At 36.0% G+C, this 24277-nt stretch overlaps 1 protein-coding gene across 2 annotated transcripts; it reads left to right on the top strand.

Annotated features, from left to right (window-relative positions):
• The first annotated feature begins 15495 nt into the window (after nt 1–15495).
• LOC104904487 (uncharacterized) lies at nt 15496–23657 on the top strand. 2 transcript variants are annotated; one of them, XM_010692746.4, is made up of 5 exons: nt 15502–16638; nt 18139–18209; nt 19099–19210; nt 22343–22395; nt 22900–23657. In XM_010692746.4, the coding sequence occupies exons 1-5, from the start codon at nt 15711–15713 to the stop codon at nt 23041–23043; spliced, it is 1308 nt and encodes a 435-aa protein (XP_010691048.1). In that variant the 5' UTR covers nt 15502–15710; the 3' UTR covers nt 23044–23657. The 2 variants fall into 2 exon arrangements, with proteins under 2 accessions (XP_048491881.1, XP_010691048.1); XM_048635924.2 differs by lacking the exons at nt 19099–19210; nt 22343–22395; nt 22900–23657 and adding an exon at nt 18465–18957 and having other exon boundaries at nt 15496–16638.
• Nucleotides 23658–24277: the final 620 nt, after the last annotated feature.

The following is a 24277-nucleotide window of genomic DNA, read 5'->3' as shown; positions in this document are numbered from 1 at the left end:
TATGGTTTCCCATTGTTCTATTTATGTTTTTTTTTTCTAATATTATGTATGAGAAGGGTGTTACTAGTTGCTTAAAATTTTTTTTCCTTTACTTTATCATATATTTGTTAATGTTTAATGAATAATTTTAAGTGTTAGTAGTAGATGTTTAAAAAAATTACACATAAGTAGTTAAAGTTAGTTAAATTTCATGGATAGTATAACAAGTGAACCAAACAACATATAGGAAGGAAGTAGGAAGGAAGTAGATTCATAGGAAGTGCAAATTCCATAGTACCAACCAAACATGTTAATGTCATTTCCTAGAAAGTCATTACGGGAAGTAACTATCCATGAAATGAAACTTCCCATAAGAAGTTAATTCTCATGTGAACCAAACAATGCTTAAGTTAACCTGCATGATTGCTACCACGAAACTATTTCTTGGCCAGTTTTGACTATAATTTTATGTAACAATAAAAACATAAACAAGTTTTTGGCTTTTTGATCTCTAATACTTAAATAACTTCATTGAAAAAGTCAGGGCCGTTCCTAATAATTTTTGGACCCTAGGCGGATCTAAAAATAAAGACCCTTATATGAGTCGATCCTAATATTTTATAGCTCATATAATTAAAACCTTTGTACCTAAAACTATAATCTATATTTTGTTAATGATACCAATAAAAAATAAGCACATAATATTATTAAAAATTGCACAAAAATAGCACAAATTTCACTAAATATTCAAAAAGTGTATCAATTTTTATTTAATTGGTCATAGTTAATTTCTTTTTTTGGACCCCACACGATCGTGGGCCCTGGGCGGTGGCACTCCTTGCCTACCCTCAGAACCGGCCCTGGAAAAAGTACGAAAAACTAATAAATTCAATTATGAAACTTATGAATAAATATATTTGATGATTGTATCTGACTTGGGGCGTCACCCGCGCCAAAATACTAGTTTTAATATAATCCTTGACTCCTCTTATCATTATCCGCAGCAATCGATCATCTTTCACCTGTTTTTCATTTTGCAGATGCAAAGTCCTCTTGAAGGGTGAAATATGAGTTTGTGTTTGTTGCACATAGAGATCCCAATGGGTATTATTGACGGATATGGTCCTCAAATTTTGGACCATGTGGATCCGGTTAGGATTCGGATCCTCCTTGAAAAAAAGATCTGGGCCGGATCCTAAATTACCTGAATTCAGATCCGTTTATCCGTTTTTATAATAATTTTTTTTTTTAATATTGTATTATCATAATATTATAATATTAGTTATTACATGTAAAATGGATTTTCGCTTGAATTTCAAATTATTGTTCTAATTAATGTGTGATTTTTGTGCGAATTTACTGGATAATTAAGTTCGGAAATTGGTTGATAACTAATCTAAAGTTTGATAATTGAATAGTTGTAAGTAGTTGCAATGGTTATTTTTCAAAAATTAAATGTATTTTTTGGTTGATATTAGATGATTTTATTGTTTAAAATCTTTAATTGTTGTGAAAATTTGGGTAGTTTGAAGATAATAGGCAGCGATCCGTTTTGGATCTGTTTAGAACCCGGATCTGTAGGATTCATATGGATCTAGATCCTCATTCTTATTACTATGTGGATCTGGGTAGGATCTGGATCCTTGCTTGAAAAGCGGATTTGGATTTGTATGCTAGAGGACCTTGTCTAGATTTTACCCATTGCCATCTCTAATTGCAGATTGATGCTTTTGGACATGCATTATATTTTAGAAGTTGCATAATTATATTTTAGTGTTTCGCTTATTTCATAATGGAAGAAATACTAATTCAAAATATTTGAAAGTTGTATGGAAGAATAAATTACCTTGACGAGGGTATTGAATAATTGTTATCCTTTGTAAAAATCTTTCATTGCGAACATGAGTCCATTTTGGATCTAGTAATCCAAATTGCTCTTTTGCATTAAATTGGCCTTCTCTCAAATAATAGCTCCCACTTAATTCCCATAATGCCCAGTTTAAGTCATGTTCAACCATCTAAGCAAGAAAACAATTCGTAAACCTTTTGTCCCTTTTACCAAAATTACTTAAGTCTACTCCCCACTCACTTACAAATAGAGGGAAACCTTGATCAACCAAAAATCCTGCTCCATCCGTAAGGTTGTTATCATGTTCCCACAAACTTCATCTACATTTATACCTTCCCAAACTCTTTCATTTGAGAAGGCATACTGATGTACCTCAAAAACTAATTTTTTTGGTGAAACTTAAAGATACGGGTCGATTTGCGACAAAGCTTAAATCTGAGTCATAGCTTAGGACGTATATCTTTAGTTTTGTATTTGTAAAAATTATAAAAAGTACATAATTAATAAAATACATGTCATGATAAATCTAACAAGATCTCACATGAGTATATTTTCATCAGCGTATAAATCACAAATGATGGTCAAAGTGAAATTTGTGAATCAGTGGCGTATCCAGGATTCCAACCCTATGGGTTCGGAGCCGGTAAAAAAAATACATTAATTCAATCAAAGTTCAATACATAGTTCAAATATTAAACTACAATACAATCTAAACCCTTCATAAGTTCATAGTCACAATACAATCTTTCCATAAAAATTCTAAGCCCTTAATTCAAATATCAAACTATGGGTTCCCGCACGATCTTTCCAAAAAAATTCTAAACCCTTCATAGTCACAATACAATCTACACAATAACACAAGCAAGAAATTTCAACTCCATGAGTCTAAACACTACAAAGTTCAATCACATTAATCATTCATTCATTCATTCATCCACAATCCACAATCCACAATCCACAATCCCCAATCCACAATCCACAATCCACAATACATTCATTCATTGAAAATTTATTCAACATTCACAAATCACAATCCAAACTCCAAAGTCCACATTCATTCATTCAACATTCCACATTCATTCATTCAAGTATTCATTATTCAACAAGACAACAATCAACATTTAAATGATTAACAAAATTACATAACTACAATTACATATTTTAATCATCTAATGTGTAAAATCTGAAACAGTAAAATTGGAGAATTGGGTTTGGGCTTTACCTTTCAATTTTCAAGCGGCCGGAATTCGGAAAGGTTGCTGGCTTGCTGCCGGCTGGTTCGCCGTCGCGGTGGGGAAGACGGAAGAGACGGTGTCACGCCGTCACGCCGTCACGGTGGCCGATTGGCCGTGGGCCGTCGATGGTCAGATCTGGCTTTGGCTCGTTGCTAGGGAGTTACTACTTACTAGTTAGGGTTTTGGCTTTGTTTGGGAGAAAAACGAAAAATGTTGGTTGGGTTGTGGGGGAAAAGAAATGAGGAGGCTTAGCAAAAAAAAAAAAAAGTTGTCTGAGGTTTCGAACCCCAGACCTTCTTGGAAAAAAATCCCAGTGAACCCATAGTAAATCCGCTCCTGTTGTGAATAGTGTAGAATGTCAAAGTGTGTAGATTAAAATGAAACGGAGGGAGTGTAAGGATAGTATATAATTCTGGCCTACTAATAAAATCTGTGACAATATATAACAACAAAATTAAGGGTGCAATTACCTGGAAAGCATCGATGCGGGGGAGGTCAATGATGGAGGGATTATATGCTTGAAATTTAGCAATAGTGCTATTCGAGAGACCAGGATGAGAAAAGTTTGTCTTACAGTAATAGAAGCTAAAGAATCATTCGTGGCCAAATAAATAGGCCAAGTTAGTCTAACACAGTTAAACCCCATGTCTCTAATCTTTTTTGATATTGCATCAACTGGTTGCTCAATCTTCAAAGAGAGAAATTTCTTGCGAGTTGCTCTAATGAAATTTAAGATGAAGGACAAATTACCATGTCCATCTGAGTTACTGAGACACCATCTGACTGCGGGTTCGGAGTCGGAGATTATGGTGATATATAGCTTGATTTTTGAAGTTTTCATTTTTTACAGAGATTTGAGTTGCACGGTGAATAGTTATTAATGCTGCAGTATTTGAATGCATAGGGGGAAAAGGGCATGAGAAAGAACCTCTTGGATTTCTTAGAAAAAAAGGGTCTCTCCAAGATTTTATCCACCAACGTAATTGAACTAGAACCAAATTTTTGATTTCAAGAGAAGAAGCCGATTTCTTATTGAATATGCGATCATTTCGTTTTCTCCACACAGACCATATAATTATTACAAACGAGGCAAGACAAATTTGCTTAAAGAATTTATCTTTCCTTGGGAAGTTCCACTGCATTAGAGCAAGCTCGAGAGACTTAGGCCATACCCATGAGATGTTCCACAGACTCCACCACCAACTCCAGATTTCCATTGCAAAAGGACAAAATAAGAACAACTGAGAGATATCCGCAGGCCCTGAATTGCAAAAAGTGCACCCCACTTTCGAGAAAGGTATGATATTAAATATTTAAAGAGGCTAGCTTACTCTTTGTGCTGATTTTTTCCGTAACTGCTAATCAGGTGAAAACTTCTATTCTGTATGTAACAAGGCCATTCCAAATTTTCCCGGATAAATTTCCCAAGCAAGGGGACGAATTTTTAAAGAGTTCTTCATTAAAGATCTAACTGAAAAATTGCCATTGTTACTGAGATTCCATATTATCACGTCTTTCTCGTTTTGCTGAACAGAGGCCTGAAGAGGGGTGTAGCGAGTCCCATTCGACTTTATCTTGGGTTCTAAAATCTAAGGGCTCTAGATCATGACAATTTCCATCTCCACTCAGAATTTTCCCAATATCCCATCAAAGCTAATGTTGTCATTGGCAGGGAGGGGATCAAGTAAAGCCTCGGAAATATGTTTTTCAGCAGCGAATTGCTTAACCAAGTATCATGCTAGAACAAGGTATTTTTTCCATTACTGATCTTTTTTCTTGTACCAGATTTCACGGTTCTCGCATTTTTTTATGTTTCAACAGATGATTACAGAGAGCCTTCCATGGACCACCAACACAGATTGGAGATAATTCTGCCATACCTAAGGAAGCAGGATTTTTATATTTTGCCTCAATTGTTTGTCTCCACAAAGAACTTGGTTCTGAAAAGTATCTCCACACCCATTTACATAGGTAAACCCAGATTTCTGAAAAATAAGTTGCTCACATTAAGGCCTCCAAGCGCTTTGAGGAGTTGAACAAATTTCCATTTAACAAGAGCTAATGACCTTTTAATTTTATCCATTCCTCCGCTCCAAATAAAAACTCTTGATTTTGGTTAATTTTCCAATTCCTCGTGGCATGGGGTATAAGAACATGAAGTAAATTGGCAAGTTTGAGAGTGAAGCTTTTATTAGTGTGAGTCTGCCTCCCACTAAGAGTAATTTCCCTTTTCATGCGGCCAATTTTTTGCGTATTCTTTCGACCAAGGGTTCCCAAGCTGCGATCCTTGAGATGTTTCCACCAACTGGAAGGCCAAGAAAGGTGATAGGAATTTCGCCTATCTTGCAATATAACTGCTTTGCCGCATCGAGGAGCCATGATTGAGAAATGTTGATTCCAAGAAGCTTGCTTTTATGGAAATTTACCTATAGGCCAAATGTTAACTGGAACAATACGAGAGTTTTGCGAATGTTCTTGAGTGTCTCATATTTGAGGATGTGAATATTATCGTGTCATCTGCAAATTTAAGGTGTGTTAGTATAGGATTAGAATTATAGATAGCAATACCTGACCATTTATTCATATATGTGGCTTTTTTAATCATGAGAGTTATCACTTTCGTTGCTAGCGCAAAGAGAAAAGGAGAGAGAGGGTCTCCTTGACGGAAACCCCTCTAGAGCTTGAAAGGAGTTGAATGTGTGCCGTTAAGGAGAACAGTCGCAGCCGCAGATGAGACGCAAGAAGGAATCCATTTCCGCCATGAATGAGGCAAGCCCATTTGGTCTAGGGTCCAATCAAGAAAATACCAAGGAACACAGTCAACAACCTTGTGAAAATCCAATTTTAACATCACAACCCCCAACTTTGATCTTTTATACGATTCCAATAACTCACCAGTGATTAATACATTATCCAAAATTCGACGACCCTTTATAAAGGAGGATTGGTGAGGCCCAACAAGACCGTCCATCACTCTTATTAGCTTGTTTGATAGAAGCTTAACAATGATTTTATAAAGACATCCGACCATGCTAATGGGTCGAAAATCTTTAAAACCTGAAGGAGATTCAACTTTTGCAATTAGCGCTATAAACGCCACATTACTTCCTTTGGGTAGATTTCTAGTCTGCCAAAAGTCACTGATTATGGAGAATATGTCCTCCTTAATAATCTCCCATGAGGACTTCATGAAGTCAAAGTTGAATTTGTCTGGGCTTGGTGACTTTGAGGGATTATATGAGGAAACCGCTTCTTTTTTTTGTTGTGGAGGAAATATATACATAAATATATTAACCTATATATAACACAATAATTAACTATTAGTTCCTTTGTATAAAAGAAAACTATAAAATCATATATTAAAAAGGAAAAACAAATTAGACGTGTAAAAAACAATGGGTAATAAAGAGTAAAGTATGTTGATGAACAGTTTGAGCTCGGCTCATTTAACATTCGGCAAGGCTCGGCTTGAAGAAAGTTCGGCTCGAGCTTGAATAAACTTAAACGGACACAAGTCAATCAAACCATAGTATGGGTTCGACTCGACCGATAAGCGACCCTAGACACCATAGCTATATGGAAAAATGATAAATATAAGTGAGTTACAACATTATAGGTATGAAGATAAAGAAATAAATTGAGTTTGGCAAGTTTGTACCATTCAAGCATTCATAGTTACTGAATAAATGAATGTACCAAATAAAAAGAGACAACCATTTATGAAATTTAGTAAGTAAAAAAAAAAATGGTTCGTACGAATAAAAGATTAAGGTACAAATTATAATGATATTAGATTATGTGTTTTAGAGTTCGATCCACACATACGTAGAAAAATCAAATTAATTTACAATTGTAGGTAACTAGGTATTACGTAAAATGTTACATTTATCTATTCTATCTATTAAATATAACTAGTTATCAGGTCCGACTACGTATGGGTAAGGAAAAATTTCAATTATTAATATTGTAATTTAAAATTATAATATTAAGCACAACTTGGTTTAGTGGTTAAAATTTCAGTATATGAACTTGAGGTCATGAGATCAAAAACTTTATTATGCAATTTCTAATTTTTTTTTGTTGTACAAGGGTTATAGGAACTAAAACTCTCTTAGTGAGAGCGCCACATGCCACTATTTCTTGTTTACGAACGCATTTTAATGTATTTACTAGTAAGTGTCTCCGGCGATGCACCAGATTGTTACTTTTTGTAACTTTTTGTCAAATGTGGAAAAATTGACGTAATGACATGATAATTAATTGCATAGTTTTAGAAAAATAAACCTTTAAAAGTTTGAGGATGAAATCAATCTCTTAATTCTTTCTACAAGGAATTGGATTAAGAGCTTGTGTCTTTAATAGTATCTTGTTATTATCATAAAAAGCTTAGGTATCTAACTATTTGTGCAAATCTTTTAATGAGATATAATTATAACTTATAAGACCTTACAATATTTTATTTTGAAATACTAAACAATGGTGTTAGGAAAGAAAAAAGATGAAGAGAGAGAAAGTTAGAGTGAGAAAGCGAAAGCGAAAGCGAAAAAGAAGAAAAAAGAGAAAACCCCTTCGAAGTTCTCTAGAAACCCTAGAAACCCTAGTTTCTCAGCCAAAATCTCTGCAAAGTATGTCCTTTATTGGATTTATCAGTGTTGTGAGAGATAATTATCAAAGTAAATCCTTCTCTTGTCGAATCAATTGTACTAAGAGAGAGGCGTGCTGTGTAATCTTCCTTCTGAGTTTGTTTATGGCTACTAAAGTTAGGGTAATTAAGTGGAGTAATTCGTCTCTACCCTATTGTTGTAGGGTTATAAATCAATTTAAGCTATGGTTTATAGCTTGTAATGATGTTATCCAGGATGGCGTTTCATTTGCTCGTCTGAGTTGGAGTAATTTAGGGTTTCTCTTGAGAATTGGGGCTTTCTATTGGGTGAGGGCTTTCAGTGCATTAATTAATTGGCAGAGGAGTGAAGTGGTGTGTGAGATTAGGGTGGCTTTTATGGTGTTGTCATTCATTGCTTTTGTTGGATTTCTCTTAATTTCCTCCGATTTTTGGCGTGCTGTTCTTCAATTTCTCAGAAATTTTATCCAGGGTGGCAACTTAGCATTTATGGCGATGGTAAGTGACCTTAGTCAGTTTACTATGAGATTGTTTGCTTGTGACACTTCTGGTATTACATACTATATAAACACTACCAAGGTTAGTATTTTTCTCATATATTTCTCCTGTTTATCTAGTTCTTTTGGGTTGCTAAAATTCTCACCAGATTCTTCACAATATTTTCTCTTAAAGTTTCTTTTTGTAATATGACTTTGAATTTTAAGGCAGCTGTTTTAGAACCAGGGGACTCAAAGATGAATGAGACTCAGTCTCAGGAGTCTTTTAAAGGCCCTGAAGTTCTTACTACTGTCCAAGATGCTTCCAACCCTTCTTTGGTTGTGTCTGATGTACCTGATCCTCCCAGTGATGCTGCTTTTCCTGAAGCTATTGTCGTTGATGAGCTTGTTCAAGTGCAGGAGGATATCAAGGAACTCACTAAGTCATGTTTATTTGGTAAGATGCTTGGTGAGCCCCTAGATGTCCGTACTATTATATCTCGTACTAAGTCTGAGTGGAAGTTCGTTAAAGGTGATATTGACTTTTTAGAAATGGGTAATCATTGGATTTTGTTAAAATTTGCTAACCCTAATGATTTGGCTATTGTATGGTCTGAAAGACCATGGCATGTTCAAGGGGATTTGTTTGTTCTCCAAGCTTGGAGACCAAACTTTGATCCTTTTCTTGAAGAGATTAAATGGGTTGATCTGTGGGTCCGTATTCCTAGATTCCCTACTGAGTTGTTGAATTTTGAGTCATTAGCCAACCTGTTTGCTTCTAATCATGTTGGTGTGTTGGTTAAGTTGGATTCAAATTCGTTGTTAAGAAATAAGATAAGATTTGCTAGAGCTTGTATTCGTGTTGATATAACTGAACCTCTCCTTGAATTTGCTGAGTTAACTCGTGCTGGTGGTCATAAGTGTGGTTATGTGATTTGGTATGAAGACTTTAGTGCTGGGTGCTCTTTTTGTGGTCTTGAGGATCATTCCATTGATGTTTGTTCTCTGTTACATGCCCCAAAGAAAGAAATAACTGTGTCTCTCTTTTGAAAAGTCCAAACAAAAGACTCTGGTTGAGTTCTCTCATTGGCTAATAGGCAAGTTAATCTTGCTACCAGGGCTGTGGAAGCCAATGTGGTGCAAGCTAAGCCTAAGTCAGTGTATAGACATGCTAGAGCTTCTGCTCATCCTAAATCTGGTGGTTTTAATCCCTCTGCTCATAAGTTTGTTAAGAAAAAGGAAGTTGGAATTGTGTTTAAAGAAACTGTATCTATGCATGCTCCTCTGGTCAATACTGCTGCTCATGGGAAAGGTAAAGGTAAGGCGCTTGTGTATGCTTCTGCTCCCCAGTATGGTATTGAGCATGACTCTGATGATGATTCTGACAATGTGGTTGTCCCTCCAATGTTGCCTTCTTCTAATGATTTTCAAGCAGCTTTACTAGATGTCTCCTCTAAGGATGTTGGTGAGGGTGTAGGTTGTGGTTTTGCTCCATCCAATGGCACTGACATTGAGCTTTCCCCTATTCCTTTACAAGTGGTTTACCCAGGTGAGTTTTTTCAAGGTAACCAATTTGGGCCTTTGATTCATTTGGCTGAGCAACAATATGGTGGCTATTCTGTCTTTGATTCTGATGTGGATAATGACACTATGATACTGCATGATGAGGATAAGTTATGTGAAGCTTTCCCTGTTCAACATGAGTCTTCATTTCATTCCATTGATTCAGCAAGCTCAATTGTTAGACACATTAGTGCCTTGGGTGTTGAGCAGGACCCTCCTATGGAACCCACCTCTCTCTCTAGCGCTGCTAAGAGAAGGAAGGGTAACAGTGAGGATGATTCTGCCTCCTCAGGTCTGAAGAGGGCTAAACCTTGAATGTTTGATGATAGTGGTACTTTGTTTTTTTGGGGTGTTTTTGTGCAGAAATGGTTTGTTTCAGGCATGGGGATGTTAGTTGGGAGATTTTGGATCAGGGGGCATTAGAATTGCTCTTTCTTTTGATGAGTGTAAATATGATTGCTTTTGTAATGCTATGGGAAGCTGTTTCTCCTAATCTTTTTAAGATTATGTGGAGATGGAGGTCTAGCTTCTCATATGTTATCTCTTTCCCCAATCCTGTTTGGTTTGAAGACATCCAGTTTATATTATGTATTTTGATAAGTAGTTGGTGCAGATTGATGATTGTAGTAGGTGTAATGAACTATGTTTCTCGGAAATTTGTTGTTGTTAAGGTTTTAAACCTTACTAATGTAATGCAGTCTGCTATTGTAATAGCTAGGTGCTTTAGTTATCATAATTTAATGTATCATTTTGATTCTGCTTATTGGCTAGTGTCGTGTGATTTTTCTTTTTTTAGTAATTCTCTGGGTTCTGCTGGCAAGTTAAAGTTTATGCAATGGTTTAGCAGTAGTAATGACTTGTATTTTATTTGCGTCATTCTGGTTTCCATATGGAGGAGTAAGATCTTGATGAGTAGTAGATTGCTAAGGTTTGGTATCCAGAAAGTGAATTTAGACTATGTCTTGGGACGGGTATTAAATTATATATGAATATATGCTTTTGGAACATAAGGGGTTGTAAAAGGCATCTTGCAATGGAAGAGGTGAAGGAATTTAGCTTTAATAATAAAGTTCAAGTAATGATGTTGTGCGAAACTAAGGTTCAACTTCTCCCGGGGGAGGGGTGTGTTAGAAGATGTGGTTTTCAACACTCCGATTTTATTCCTTCCATGGGTTTGGCGGGTGGTATATGGCTCTTTTGGAAAGATAATGCTAGTAATCCATTTACTCTATCTGTTATTGCTAAAAATGATCGATTTATAGCCTGTAATATTAAGCTATTATCCATGGAATGCTCATTTGTGGCTATTTTTATTTATGCCCCTCCTAATTATGCGCTTAAGCAAGAATTTTGGAAAGAATTAATTGAATATATTAAGACTCTAACTGACCCTTATGTCATTTTGGGTGATTTTATTGAACTAAGTTCTCAGAATGATAAAAAAGGGGGAGCTACATTCCACTTCTCGCATTTAACTTATATGAATATGCTGGTTAATTCCCTAGAATGTATTGAGTTACCTTTCGCAGGTGGTAGATTTACGTGGAGGAAAAAGATTAATGGTCCTAATAATATTTTGGAGCGATTAGATAAACGAGTAGTTAGTCTTGATTGACTCTCTGCTTTTCCTGATGCAAAACTTTTTAATCATATTTTCTCCTCCTCGGACCACTGTCAAGTTTCGCTAAATTTTAAAGTTAACAAATGCAGAAAAGCTCCTCCATTTAAGTTTAATAAACTGTGGACTACTCGCAAGGATTTTGATTGTCTTGTAAAAAAGACATGGTGTACGCAATTTCAGGGTTCTTTTATGTATTGCCTTACTAAAAATTGTCGGCTTCTTAAGGAAAGGGCGAAAAATTGGTCTATCACGAGATTTGGTAACATTTCTCGGCAACTAAAGAGTGTAGAAGCTAGATTACAAAATATCCAGAAGGATTTATTGCTTAATGAATCTTGCCCTCTTCTTATTTCTCTTCAGGATAAGTTTTTAATGAAACAAGCGAAGTTACTTCACTTTCAAGATACTCACTGGAAGGTAATTGCTAAATCTAACCATATTAAATTAAGTGATGCGAATACCAAGTATTATCACTCATGTACTACTATTAGAAGAAATAGAAATATCCTTAGTTCTATTAGTGACCAGCAGGGGGTAGCTATTTCCCACCCACTGAAGATTGAAGAATGTTTTACTGAAGCTTTCAAACAGCGATTTACGTCTAACGAAAGTTGTGGCTTTGATGCGAATGTAGATTTTGATCTTCTAACAGAAATTATTTCGGATAATGATAATGCATATTTATGTCGAGATGTTACTTATGAGGAAGTTAAAGAAGCTACCTTTGATTTAGCCCCTGATAAAGCCCCGGGTCCTGATGGGTATCATCCTTTCTTTTTTCAAAAATACTGGTCCCTAGTTGGAAATTCAGTGTGCAGAGCGATAAAGGCCTTTTTTCATTCAGGCAAAATCCTAAAAGAAATCAATCATACTTTTATCACACTAATCCCAAAGATTGATAATCCTTCTAATCCTAATCATTTTAGACCTATTAGCTTGTGTTCGACCATCTATAAGATTATTGCAAAAATTTTAGCTAATAGACTAAAAGTAGTGCTGGGAAAAATTATTCATCCTCTTCAGGGAGCTTTTGTCCCTGAACGTCTAATTCAAGACAACGTCCTTTTAGCTCACGAAGTTTTTCACTCTTTCAAAAATAAGAAAGGAGCATCAGGATGGTTGGCTATAAAATTGGATATGGAAAAGGCCTATGATAGGTTAGAGTGGAAATATATCTTTATCACTTTAGAAAAATTAGGGTTCTGTGCCCGATGGGTAGATTGGTTACGTCAGTGTATTACTACAGTCTCTTTCTCAGTCCTTGTCAATGGGATCCCAGGTGAAACTTTTGTTCCCCAGAGAGGAATTCGCCAAGGAGATCCTTTATCTCCCTATATATTCATTTTATGTGCGGAAATTTTAGCTAGGCAGCTGCAACATGCCAGTTTGATGGGATCTAGATCCTTAGGGGTCACTTTAGGACATTCAGGCGTTAGAATTCATTTTCTGACTTTTGCTGATGACACAATGATTTTTGCTAAAGCTTCGGAGGAAAGTTGTATAACTATAAAAGCTATTCTTGACAAGTACTGTAATATGTCAGGACAATTAATTAATTTTCATAAATCTGCTTTTCAATGTACGCAAAATGTGTCTGATAACGTATCTGCTAATTTTGCCGAGATTCTTCAAATGGATAAATCTTTCTCGTTGGGAAAGTATTTGGGGTGCCCCATTATTGATTCTAAAGTCACAAATGTGACTTTTGCTGAGTTACAAGAGAAAGTGTGCTCCCAATTAACTAAATGGAAAGCTAATTCTTTATCTCAAGCAGGGATGACCATTATAGTTCAGTCCAACCTAGCTACAAAAGCTAACTATCAAATGCAAAGCTTCTCTCTTCCTCCAGCTATTCTTTCCTCTCTTGATAAATGCTACATAAATTTTTTTTGGAATAAAGCTAGTGATGCGAAGTCCCCGAACCTGATTGGATGGGATAAGATCTGTAGTCCAAAGAAATTTGGTGGGCTAGGGCTTCGAAAGGCTAAGGCCAATAATAATGCTCTCCAATTTAAGCTCTTATGGAAGATTTTGGAGTCTCCGGATAATCTATGGGTTCAATTAGTTACTCGTAAAATCTTAAGGATGTTGATCTTTTTAATTATAAAGTCAAGGCTAATGTTTCTTGGCAATGGAGAAGACTAATGAGTCTTCGAAGTACGTTTAAGAAGGGTCTCCGGTGGATAGTGGGTAATGGCGATCAGGTTTCCTTTTGGTTTGATAATTGGATTTTTAATACAGCCTTGGATGAAAAATGCTTAGTTCCCAGGGGGTCTGAGGCCCTAAAAGTTATTTTTTTTATTAATCAGGATGGTCATTGGAATGTGGCTTTACTTAGGCAGTATGTCCCGGCTGAAATTGCTACATTGATAGCGAATTATTTTTTACCAAGTAATTTGTGTCATGATAAAAGGATTTGGGGGCTTACTCCTGAGGTATCTATTCAGTAAAGTCAGGGGTGGAGCTTCTTCAAGGGCTTAATCATCAGATACGTGCCCCCTCACCTTTTGGATGGATTTGGAAGCTGTCTATTCCCCCAAAAAGTAAGTTCTTTTTATGGAAAGTTTGTCATAATGGGATTCCTACTAAGAAAAGATTAGAGTTAAGTCATGTTTTTCTTCCCCTGGAGTGTGTGTTTTGTTATTTTCATTCGGAAGACATAGATCATCTGTTTTCTAAGTGCCCTTTTACCCAGGATGTTTTTTTGGAACTCCATCAACATTTAAATTGGCCTATCCCGCCTGAAATTGAGGATGGTGTTTCTTTTAACAATTTCTTACTAAATCTTAATTCTTTGTTCTCAAGGTTTCAGGTGGAATGTATGGTTATAGGGTGGTGGTTTGTGTGGTTTGCGCGCAATGGAGTCATTTTTAGGCAAGAGTCGAGTTCTCCTAGTAAGGTTAGTTCGATGGTTAAAGCTTTTGTGCGTAATCTTAAGGTTGTGGGGGCGGTGATTGAGGGTGTGGACTCTGTGATTACTCCTGCTGCTTCTCGAAATCTCAAGGAGGTGGCCCGAAATAATGCTTGTTGGTCCCCTCCTCCGGTAGATTATTTTAAAGTCAATTTTGATGGTTCTAAGTTGGCCAGTGGCCAAGCGGCCTTTGGTTTTGTTATTCGTGATGCTGAAGGTGTTGTGAAGTTGTGTGGGGCTGGGTCTTTGGACAGTTCGGTTTCCATTTTAGAAGCTGAGGCTAGGGGCCTTCGGGAAGGTGTTAGAGGGGCTAAGTCTCTGGGTATTGATAAGTTGATTGTTGAGGGTGATAATTTGGCAGTTATTAATGCTGTTAAACGAGTGTGGAAGATCCCTTGGAAGATTCATTCTGCTATTTTGGACACGATTCAAGAGCTAGGTCACTTTGCGGAAGTGCAGATTGATCATGTTTTTAGGGAAGCTAATGCGGCTGCAGACTGGATGACGCATAGGGGTCATACTACGCTTTCCACTACTTACTGGTTTGATGTAACTGTTTTACCTTTTTACTGTAATCATCCGAAAGGATGCTTTAGGGTGGCCCAAATCGTGGGATCCTCCCTAGTTTTTCTTTCCTTTTTTTTTTTTTAAAAAAAAAAAACAATGGTGTTAGGATAGATTAATGATTGAGCTTTCACTTTTCGTTTCTAAAATCACGTGTTCGGTACCTTATACACCATTAAGTCATTAAGGCTATGTTTAGTTCACCTGAAATTTTCTGATCTGAACTTATCTGATCTGATCTGAACTTATTTTTTCTGATCTGATCTGATAATAAGATCTTATCTTTTAGATTTTTCTCAATATATAAGAAAAAATATAGTCATGTGGGGTCTTATTTAATTCGTCTCAATGAATACTTTATCAATATTCAATTATTATAATTTTTACTAATATGTAATGAAAGATATAGTGATTTTTAAATATAAGCATGATTTGAACTAAACTGAACTTATTTTTTCTGATATGATCTTATTAGATCTGAAATAAGCAAAAATAAGGTGAACTGAATATAGCCTAAATCTAAAGCTCAACCCCATATAATATCCATAAACTAAATAGGGTTCATAAATACAAAAAGATCTAAATAGAATAGGGTGGTTTTTTTTTTTTTTTTTTTTTTTTTTTTTTTTTTTACATATGAAGCTACCCATTTCAACATTTATGGGCTCAAAATGACCCAACAAACCCAGGCTCACCTTAAAGAAAAACAGCTTCATCTCATCAATTCTCTTCTCAACCAAAACAAACAAAAAAAATAAAAAAGACAACTTGAAGGGCTTTTTCCTGCTACTTCAATGGCTTCCCATTTTTAGAATCCAATACTCAAAATCCCCAATAAAAACCCTTAAAATCTTAAAAAGTAATAAACTTCATTTACTACAGAAATCATCAATGGCGTCAATAACTCTCCGCCTAAAATCTCACCATCATAAACCCTCCTCCAACCTCACTTTCTCTCTCCTCTTTTCCTCTTCTTCTTCTAACAACAACAACAACAACAACAATGGCGAAAAACCATACCCTTTCTCATCTTACTTTACCGAAATTAAATCCGAGTTAAAACAAAAACAATCGCCGAATTTCAACAACGTTTTCACTCCACAAGGTTCTTCTACTCCCTCGAAACTCGAGTCAATAGATGAAATCCGGAAGAATTTATCGGAGTTTCGCCGTCGATCGTCGGTTTCTACGCCGGAATCTCGTCCTACTTTTCAGCGAAATGTCGGAAACCCTAACCCTAACCCTAACATTGTCGGGCAGAATCTGGTTATGTCGTTTGATAAAATCAGAGATAGCTTGCGCAATTTGAATGCGAGAGTAGGTGAGAAAGGGAAGAGTGTGAATGAGCATATGTCGTTGAATACTTACAGGCAGAATCTTAAATTGCGGCCGCCAATGGAGGAACAACAACAACAACGTCGTGGTGGTGGTGTTGTTGTTGGTGGTGGTCATATGGTGATTGGAGGATCGGTTGAGAATTTGCCGGCGAATGTGTTTGGGAGGGAGATGAAGGAGAAGGAGGGGAAGAAAGGGAAAGAAGGCGGTGGCAAGTCCGAGGAGGAGGAGGATGAGATGGAGTTGACTACTCTTTATACTAAAGATGAGTTGGGGAAGAAATTGAGAGAGTTGAGGCCTGAGGGTAAAGGGAAGAAAAGTGGGAAAGATGATTGGTTTTCGTTGTCGGAGTTAGGGGAGAGGTTGAAGAAGCTTAAGGAGATCGAATTGAAAAATAAGGTTGATAGTGGGATTGATCATTTTAAAGAGTTGAGGAGCACTATAAGGCATCTTCATCATAAAGAGGAGTCTAATAATGCTCCTAGTGAGTTTCTTTTACTCTGAATATTTTTGAGTTGAATGCTTTGGTGTTATGTATCTTGTTAGCTTAGTAGTTCTTATTTTGATATTTATGGTATCAGGGTTTTGCTCAGTACAATTGACAAACTAAGGGGTTAATTTTAGCATTCATATGAGATAAGATTTGGTAAGCATTGATTCTTTAGTTTTCGTATTGGAGGAATTTGCGAGACATGCTTAAGCCTTAAGATTTCATTGGAGATCATATACTTATGATCATCTTGGGGTAGGTATTTGCGAAGTAGGTTGGTCATAAATTAGCTCATTTTGGCGTAAGCATTTAGTCCTTTGTACGATATATACGGGGCTATCATGTGTTTTAGAGTATGAAAGTATGAAATGCAAGTATCATGTGTTTTAGAGTATGAAAGTATGAAATGCAAGTATCATGTGTTTTAGAGTATGAAAGTATGAAATACAAGTATCATGTGTTTTTAGAGTATGATCAAGTATGAAATGCAAGTATCATGTGTTTTAGAGTATGAAAGTATGAAACGCAAGGAGTGAAGTTCTTTTATGGACATTGAAGGTAGCCAACACATTTTATCTGTTTGATGTCTCGAGTTTGCAGCTCTCTTCTTGAAATGGGATGCTTAGGATATAACTATGGCGTAGACTCAGGCTGTGGTCTTTAGCAAACTTGTTTTTCTCTTATTTCGTTTGAATGAATAAATGGATATTTCTATTTTCTACTGCCTCAAAAATGACTTTGGGTTTCGGTTAAAGATAGATTCTGTCTTTGAAAAGTGCAAGGCTCTCTTTGGTTTGGCAGACAACATTTGAATGGTAAATGAATTTCCGTGTAAAAACAATTTCCAAGAGAAAAATATTTACTTCATTTGATTGCTCATTAGAATTAGTCATGGAGGAAGGAGAATTGAAAATGCTGGAAGAGGATGGGTGGGATAAAATGAAGAGGAAGGTGACGACAATGGAGGGAAATATGGCATTTCTTCCTTTCATAAGGAAATGTTCACCATTCTTATGGTAAACTATTTACTATCCTATACAATTGAAACTTAGGAAAATGTTTTTTTTTCTCCCGAGTCCTGACTATACTCTCTGTTGATGGAGTAGTAGTCTCACTGTTATGGACATAGTTATCTATGCATTTATTCATTAGGCTATTTGCTCATTGGCTACCTGGAGTCATTGGTGTACAATTGGACAACTGAATTAATTCTGCAATTATGAGTAGCATGAAGTTTTCTGGGCAGTTTACAAGTTGGTATACCTGAGATTGTGAAGCATTTCTTGTTATAATTTTAATCTGCATGATTGCTACCGCGAAACTATTTCTTGGCCGGTTTTGAATTACCCTTTGCGGACTGCGGAGGATAGGACGTTTTGAACTCTGAAGTGTTTTCTCTATGATAAGTAATTCTAAAAATATTGTACATAATATTAATTGGTCTCATCTTGCTGCACTCATTTAAGTTAATCAATTCTATGTTTTTTCTTGCAGTCCAGAGTATCGATATACTAAGTTCTCCTAGTTTTATGCTGTCTCCTCCAAAAGAGAATTTAGTTGAAAAGGTAGTGGCTCCTTTCTGAGCCTATTAAGCTTCTTTTGCTGTTCGCTTTTGGTATATATCTTCATGTTTGTTTGCCAGTTAAACTTGCGAACATGCCTTGACTGACTGGGGGAGAAGGGGGGGGGGAGCCAACAGTTTGAAAACATTGTTTAGCAGTCACCATAGGAATATGCATGTGAAGCCTGTGGGAGTGTAGTGTAGCTTAATCAACAGCTCTATTTTATTTAGCCTGAGTAATCAGATTTCATCTATTCAGGTCAAAATTTTGGCTGCTCAACATTTTGAATTTCAGAATAAGTGGGGTTGATGTGGCAAATGACGCATTCCCCCCCCGCGTCTTGTGGGCTTGTTTCTTACTCTTGGGGCCATGTCCACGTTTGATGGCACACCTCTGCTGGTGGTGGAGAACTCCTGCTGGGGGTGATCGGGTGTATTGCCTAAAAGAACTTCACGGAGACTTTGCTTTCTGTTTCCTGAATTTTCCCTATTGCAAAAGCTTAAAATTATTTGAAATAATTACTCCATTCATGGGCCGATTTTTATTTTACCTGCATTTGTCGCCTTGTATATACCCAAAAAACCGGGTGCCCGGTAGTTGGTAATGAACATTCCTCCCCAATAAACACAGATCTACCTTTTTTTTTTTTCTGTAAAAACTAGTTTTAGTTTTCCATCTCTCCTCTTTATCTCTATTAATTGTTCTTTCAGATACCTACTGTTTTTACTTTTTGTGTTCTTCTATTTGTGGGTGGTTTTTTTTTTTTTTTTTTTGGGGGGGGGGGGGGAGAGGGGTGTTTCAAGTCTGCAGTTGACGTGGCTGGTAAGCATTTTATTCTGTAAATAAACTTTTTTTTTGCCATAATGATCTGAAACCATTGTTCTCTATGCAGTATTTCCATCCAGACAACATGTCTGCTGAGGAAAAATTAAAGCTTGAGCTGAAAAGAATTCGGGATGAATTCAAAATGCACGAGTCAGATTGTGGTTCAACACGTGTTCAAAGTAAGCAGGCTAACTTCATTGTATTCATATTTCATTCTTGTTCCAGGTCTCCTAAGTTTTTGTTCTTTGTTTCTCTGAAAGTGCCATAATAAAAATCATTTCCGTTTCTGGATTTATGTGGAAAATTTGCTCTTTGATTGGTTATATCTTTTATGATATAATGTATTCCTAGAGTACCTAAGTTGAATCAATACTTTTGGTAGGTTGCAGAATTTTATACCAAGTATATTAACAAAAATATTTTGATGTGTGTAATGTTGAAGAAAGATGGGTGATGGAAAGTTATCTTTTCCAGCTGTGTGCAGATAATGCTCTTGTGGGTAATTTCATTTGGAATATCCTTCTTCCTCCCTATGTCTTGGTGTGGGGTTAACAGTATTTTTGTTACAAGAGGCTGGCTTATTTGATGTGAAGGATTGGGTGTTGACTTAGTTGTGATGTGTTCCACTTATGTTTTGAAGTATTAAGACTCATAATTACATCACGGGGACAGCAAATACTTTGGCTACTTAGTTATATTCCTCCCTTTCCTTTGGAAGAGTGCTTTTCTGATACTCCCTATAAAACATTGATATATCTTCCTTTTTGCGGATACTTATGCTCCGTTTGGTTGGATGAGAAACATTTTTTTTTTTATGGAATATGGATATCTTTGAAATGATATATATACCAAAGGAAAATACAATTGTAGCTTAATATTCTGATGTTTACTTCCCTCCCTCAAAAGTTATGGAGAATAGGAAGAATGTAATGGTTTGTGGGAAGATGGATGGGAGGAAGGTGAAGAATAGGGAGGAAGATGTGTTATCCTCCCTTTGAGAAGGAAAATGTTTTTCACCATTGCAAAAACTATTCTCCACTAATTGAAAAATTGTTTTCCACCCTTAGACTATGTACAATGAGGTTCTTCAACTAGCTCTTCAAGGATAGAGAAAATAGAGAGCTACCTCTTACCCAACAATGAAGCTTTTGGGCGTGTCTCGAGTGTATCTCCATGGAGACACTTTGTAAAGTGTCTTTTGAAGGAGTTATTAGTTGGGTTGAAGGAGATGGCTCTCCAATGTGTAGGGCCCACAAAACAAAAACATACCATTGTAATTATCAATGTTTAATGTTTTCTTTTCTTCTTGCAACCATTTAATGATCTTTTTATAAAAATTAAAAAGAGATGGTAATAATTACTATCCCAACAACTATAATTTTTCTTTATCTATAAAATGAGCCTAATATTGGCTATATTTCATAAACAAAATCTACTATCTTTTTTAATTTATGAAATTAAATATTAGCATTCAAAATTAATATATTTTCTTAAAAAAGTTCTACATTACACAAAATATGAAAAATATTAATTTTTTTGTAATTATATTCAATTTACATGAATAGCTTTATTTACTACCTCCGTTTCCTATTATTTGCAACGATTTGACATAAAGTGTGAATCGTTGCAAATAATATGAAACAGAGGTAGTATATAACTTTGATCACAATATGAAGTTAGGTTTATTTATTGACACGAGAACTACTAAACAATGAAAGGTTGAAGGGACTCTTTAAAGAGTTTGTTTGTTAGATGTTTGTAGATATAATTCTTGAAAGTAGCTTGAAGAGAGAGAATAGATGAGAGAGAGTGGAGAGCTGGAGAGCCATGTACCATCGTCCATGCACTTACCAAACAAAGGAAAATGGCAAAACCACTTTTCTAGGAAACTGCTTTATACCCAATCAAACAAACTCTTACTTGAAAAACGGACCAGAGAATGTCATGATGAGTCAAAAGGAAAAGGTTTGGAGATCGTCAGTCCCCATATCTTAATATGTTTTCGACTTCCTTTTTTTGCTACCTTGCATTACAATTCTTACTTGCCTCCGTCGGTCTAGTTTCTATCAGTAAGCTTATCTGCTTTATGGGTGTCTCTTCTTCCTTCATTTTAACCCACTTTTTATGCGTTGGTAAACCTTACCTCAGTGAAGCAAAATGGCAAATACAATGATGTCGTCAACATAGAAATAACATTAGTGAATGACGTTTCCTTCTGGTAAGATTTCCTTAGTTTTGGTTTTTCTGAAAGCAAGAAACAACGACCACCATCTGTTTATCATGTTGCTTGTATCTGCCATGAATGGCTGGATTTAAGTCGTAAAACCTATTGGAGTAGTTAAGGAGTAGGAATTGGAAGCTTTTCTTAGTCTTGGTGATCTGAAAGGAAATAAACAACCAATCCATTTTGTACCTGCTGTATATGGCTAGATTTAGGTGCCATTTAGGCTTTGATCCTCACCCTTTGAAAGCAGATTCTAGGCTCAATTACAAAGGTGGCTGGCTGGCTGCACGCAGTGATGTACTAAAATAGTATTAGCGAATCAGTAGTCGATAATGTTAAGTTAGTAAAAACTAATGCTTATTGGAGTAGTTGGAGAGGAATAGGAAGGCAGAAACAGAAGAGGAAGTTGTACTGACCAGTGACGAACTCAAAAGCATCTAGACAGATTACGAAGGTGTGAGTAGGGGAAGGGTAAAGAAAATGACAGGGAGGCAAAGTTGCGAATACCATCTTGGTTCCTAATAATGGCGTACATTTCCTGTTATTGATTGGTGCATCTAGATGTGTCTTTTCATGTTGAACTAGTCCTAAGGATTGAACATTTGCGCGATGCTATGTTAAGCCTTTTCCTATTATTTCACGCTGTTGCTTATATAGGTGGACTTGAAGTTTTATTGCTTTATATATACTGGTGTACAAGAATGATTAGATTTGTCATCACAGATGCGATGATGATCTGACCATATCCATCCTGGTCTGGCTATTGTCTTTTGTCAAGGACTCAAAGGTGCAGCTTCACTTTGAGTCATGATTCAATAGTTGATACTATTGTGTTCTGAGATCCAGTAGGGAGGGTTTATTGGTTAATAAATTGTAAGCATTAAACATAGTTTGTGGAAACCCTAGTTTTTAGCTGGTACTAGAAGTTTCTAGAGCTTTGAGTTACTGGGAAGCATACGTCAAACTTTGTTCAGTTCAAGTAACTGGAAGGGGCCAGTTTGGAAATAAGATTTTAATATAGTCCTTGACTGCTCTTATCATTTATCCGCAGCAATTGATCATCTTTCACCTGTTTTTCATTTTGCAGTTGCACAACTTACAACCGAAATACTTCACCTTTCTTCTGTATTGCATAAGAAGGTAAATACTTTGCCAAAGATCCTCCAAATTTCAGTACATTATTGTATGTTACAGTCTTACCGACGTACATGGATATTCATTCAACAACTAGTTTGTCTTGCATTTATATCGGTCCCCTTTTAAGAGATAGCTGATGAAGCCTGATACAACTTTTTAGTTTTTAATTTTGATGTTCCTGGGAGATGATAATGAAGAAAAATAAAAATGAATAGCTAGCTTCAGGGATGGGCAGTTGGGCACTCTCATATATGTCATTTAAGTAATCCGTGGTTGGAGAGAGTTTTTGGGGAAACTCTTGAAATAGTCGACGGAACATTTGAGAAGATGACTGAAAGTAGGGATTATTTATGTCGATATTTCCCAAGAACTGGATAAACTTGATATAGGCGATGAATTTTTTTACTTGTGATACTTTTCCTTATTGCCTGTATTCTTTTCTCCAAATGCCAGAGGCTCTTCTGTCAATTAATTATAATACTAACAATGATAGTGTTCTTATTTTAGGATAAACATTCTCGTCGAGGACTGCTAGCGAAGGTGCAGCAGAGGAAGAAGCTGTTGAAATATCTTAGGAGAACAGACTGGGAGTCCTATACTTTTGTTCTTTCTAAACTTGGCCTCCGTGACAACCCTGATTACAAGAATTAAAAGAGCGTATGCAGATAATTTATTTTCACTGGGGGAACAAACACTGAGATTTTGCTTTTTATCAGAGTTGTTGCTGCCCATTCCATATAGAGTTCTTTTTAGCTTTAAAGTCAAAAAGCAAATGGTAGATGTAGAAGGGCAGTTAAAAACACTTGCAATTAGGATAAGTACTAAACTTCTAATGATCCTTCCACTGTGTCTTAATTTGCACGCAGTGGCCCATGCTTAAATTCTTTTCTTTCAATTATGTTTAATTTTGTAATTTTCATTTTTCTCCAGTTGGATTTAGTTGCACATTACTAGTTTAAGATACAGGAGTCGGGATGAATGTGACTATTAATTTTCGACGAGGGTGGAATAATTCCTTGTACTTCTGGTTGTCCGTCATCAAACCACCACAGTGATGGAAGTTCATTCACATCCTTAATAGACGCTGTGGCTTTAAAGATGACTTGGCTGATGCAGGTAGTGCTTGGGCATTGTTGTTAGTGCTGTGAACGAAATGTTCAGCATTATGTAAGGTGATAATGTCAGTTGACGCCATTGTAATGTGTTATAAGTTATGTATGTTTGATGAGAAACATGAAAACTTGATATAATAGATCATTTTGATATATTTTATGTACAGTTTATCTGTTATAGTTTGAGAAGTTTGAGCAAATTTGAATTTTGAAGGTCCAAGATGAATGAAATAGAATATGTGGTAGTTGGTAAACCCATATATTCGTATTGAAAAATTGTTGAGCATAATTATCAAACGTATACAACGAATGTTACATATTGATATTGATGAGATGTATCTAATAAGATTTCAAATTATACTTCATAGTTCATATGGTTGACTTGGTAGGTTTTTAAAATTAGATTTGCAAAAAGGCAAATGAAAATAGTTATATTGAAGGAGGGAGAGAGTCATCAAAATACAAGTTGATTATTGAGTAGGGGTTTGAAATCTAAAGAGACGGACAGTTTGAAATAAATTCGATACTCGACTCAAGTGTGCTTGACTACATGCTATAGAGTCAAGTTGAGCTAACCCGAACTCGAGGTCAACCATCATCATAAGCTATATTGCTGGATTGGTTTGTTAATTTCATATCAACTTTGTTTAGAAGATAGAAAGTTATATCTACCAGCTAGAACAAGGAAAAAGAAAACCTTTAGGCTTCACTGAACAAGGAGTTATTACTTGTTATCTCTCACACAAATATACATCATACATTCATGATATGTT

Source organism: Beta vulgaris, chromosome 9 (assembly GCF_026745355.1).
Source record: "Beta vulgaris subsp. vulgaris cultivar EL10 chromosome 9, EL10.2, whole genome shotgun sequence".
NCBI classification, from domain to species: Eukaryota; Viridiplantae; Streptophyta; class Magnoliopsida; order Caryophyllales; family Amaranthaceae; genus Beta; species Beta vulgaris.
This window is presented reverse-complemented; position numbering and strand designations above follow the sequence as displayed.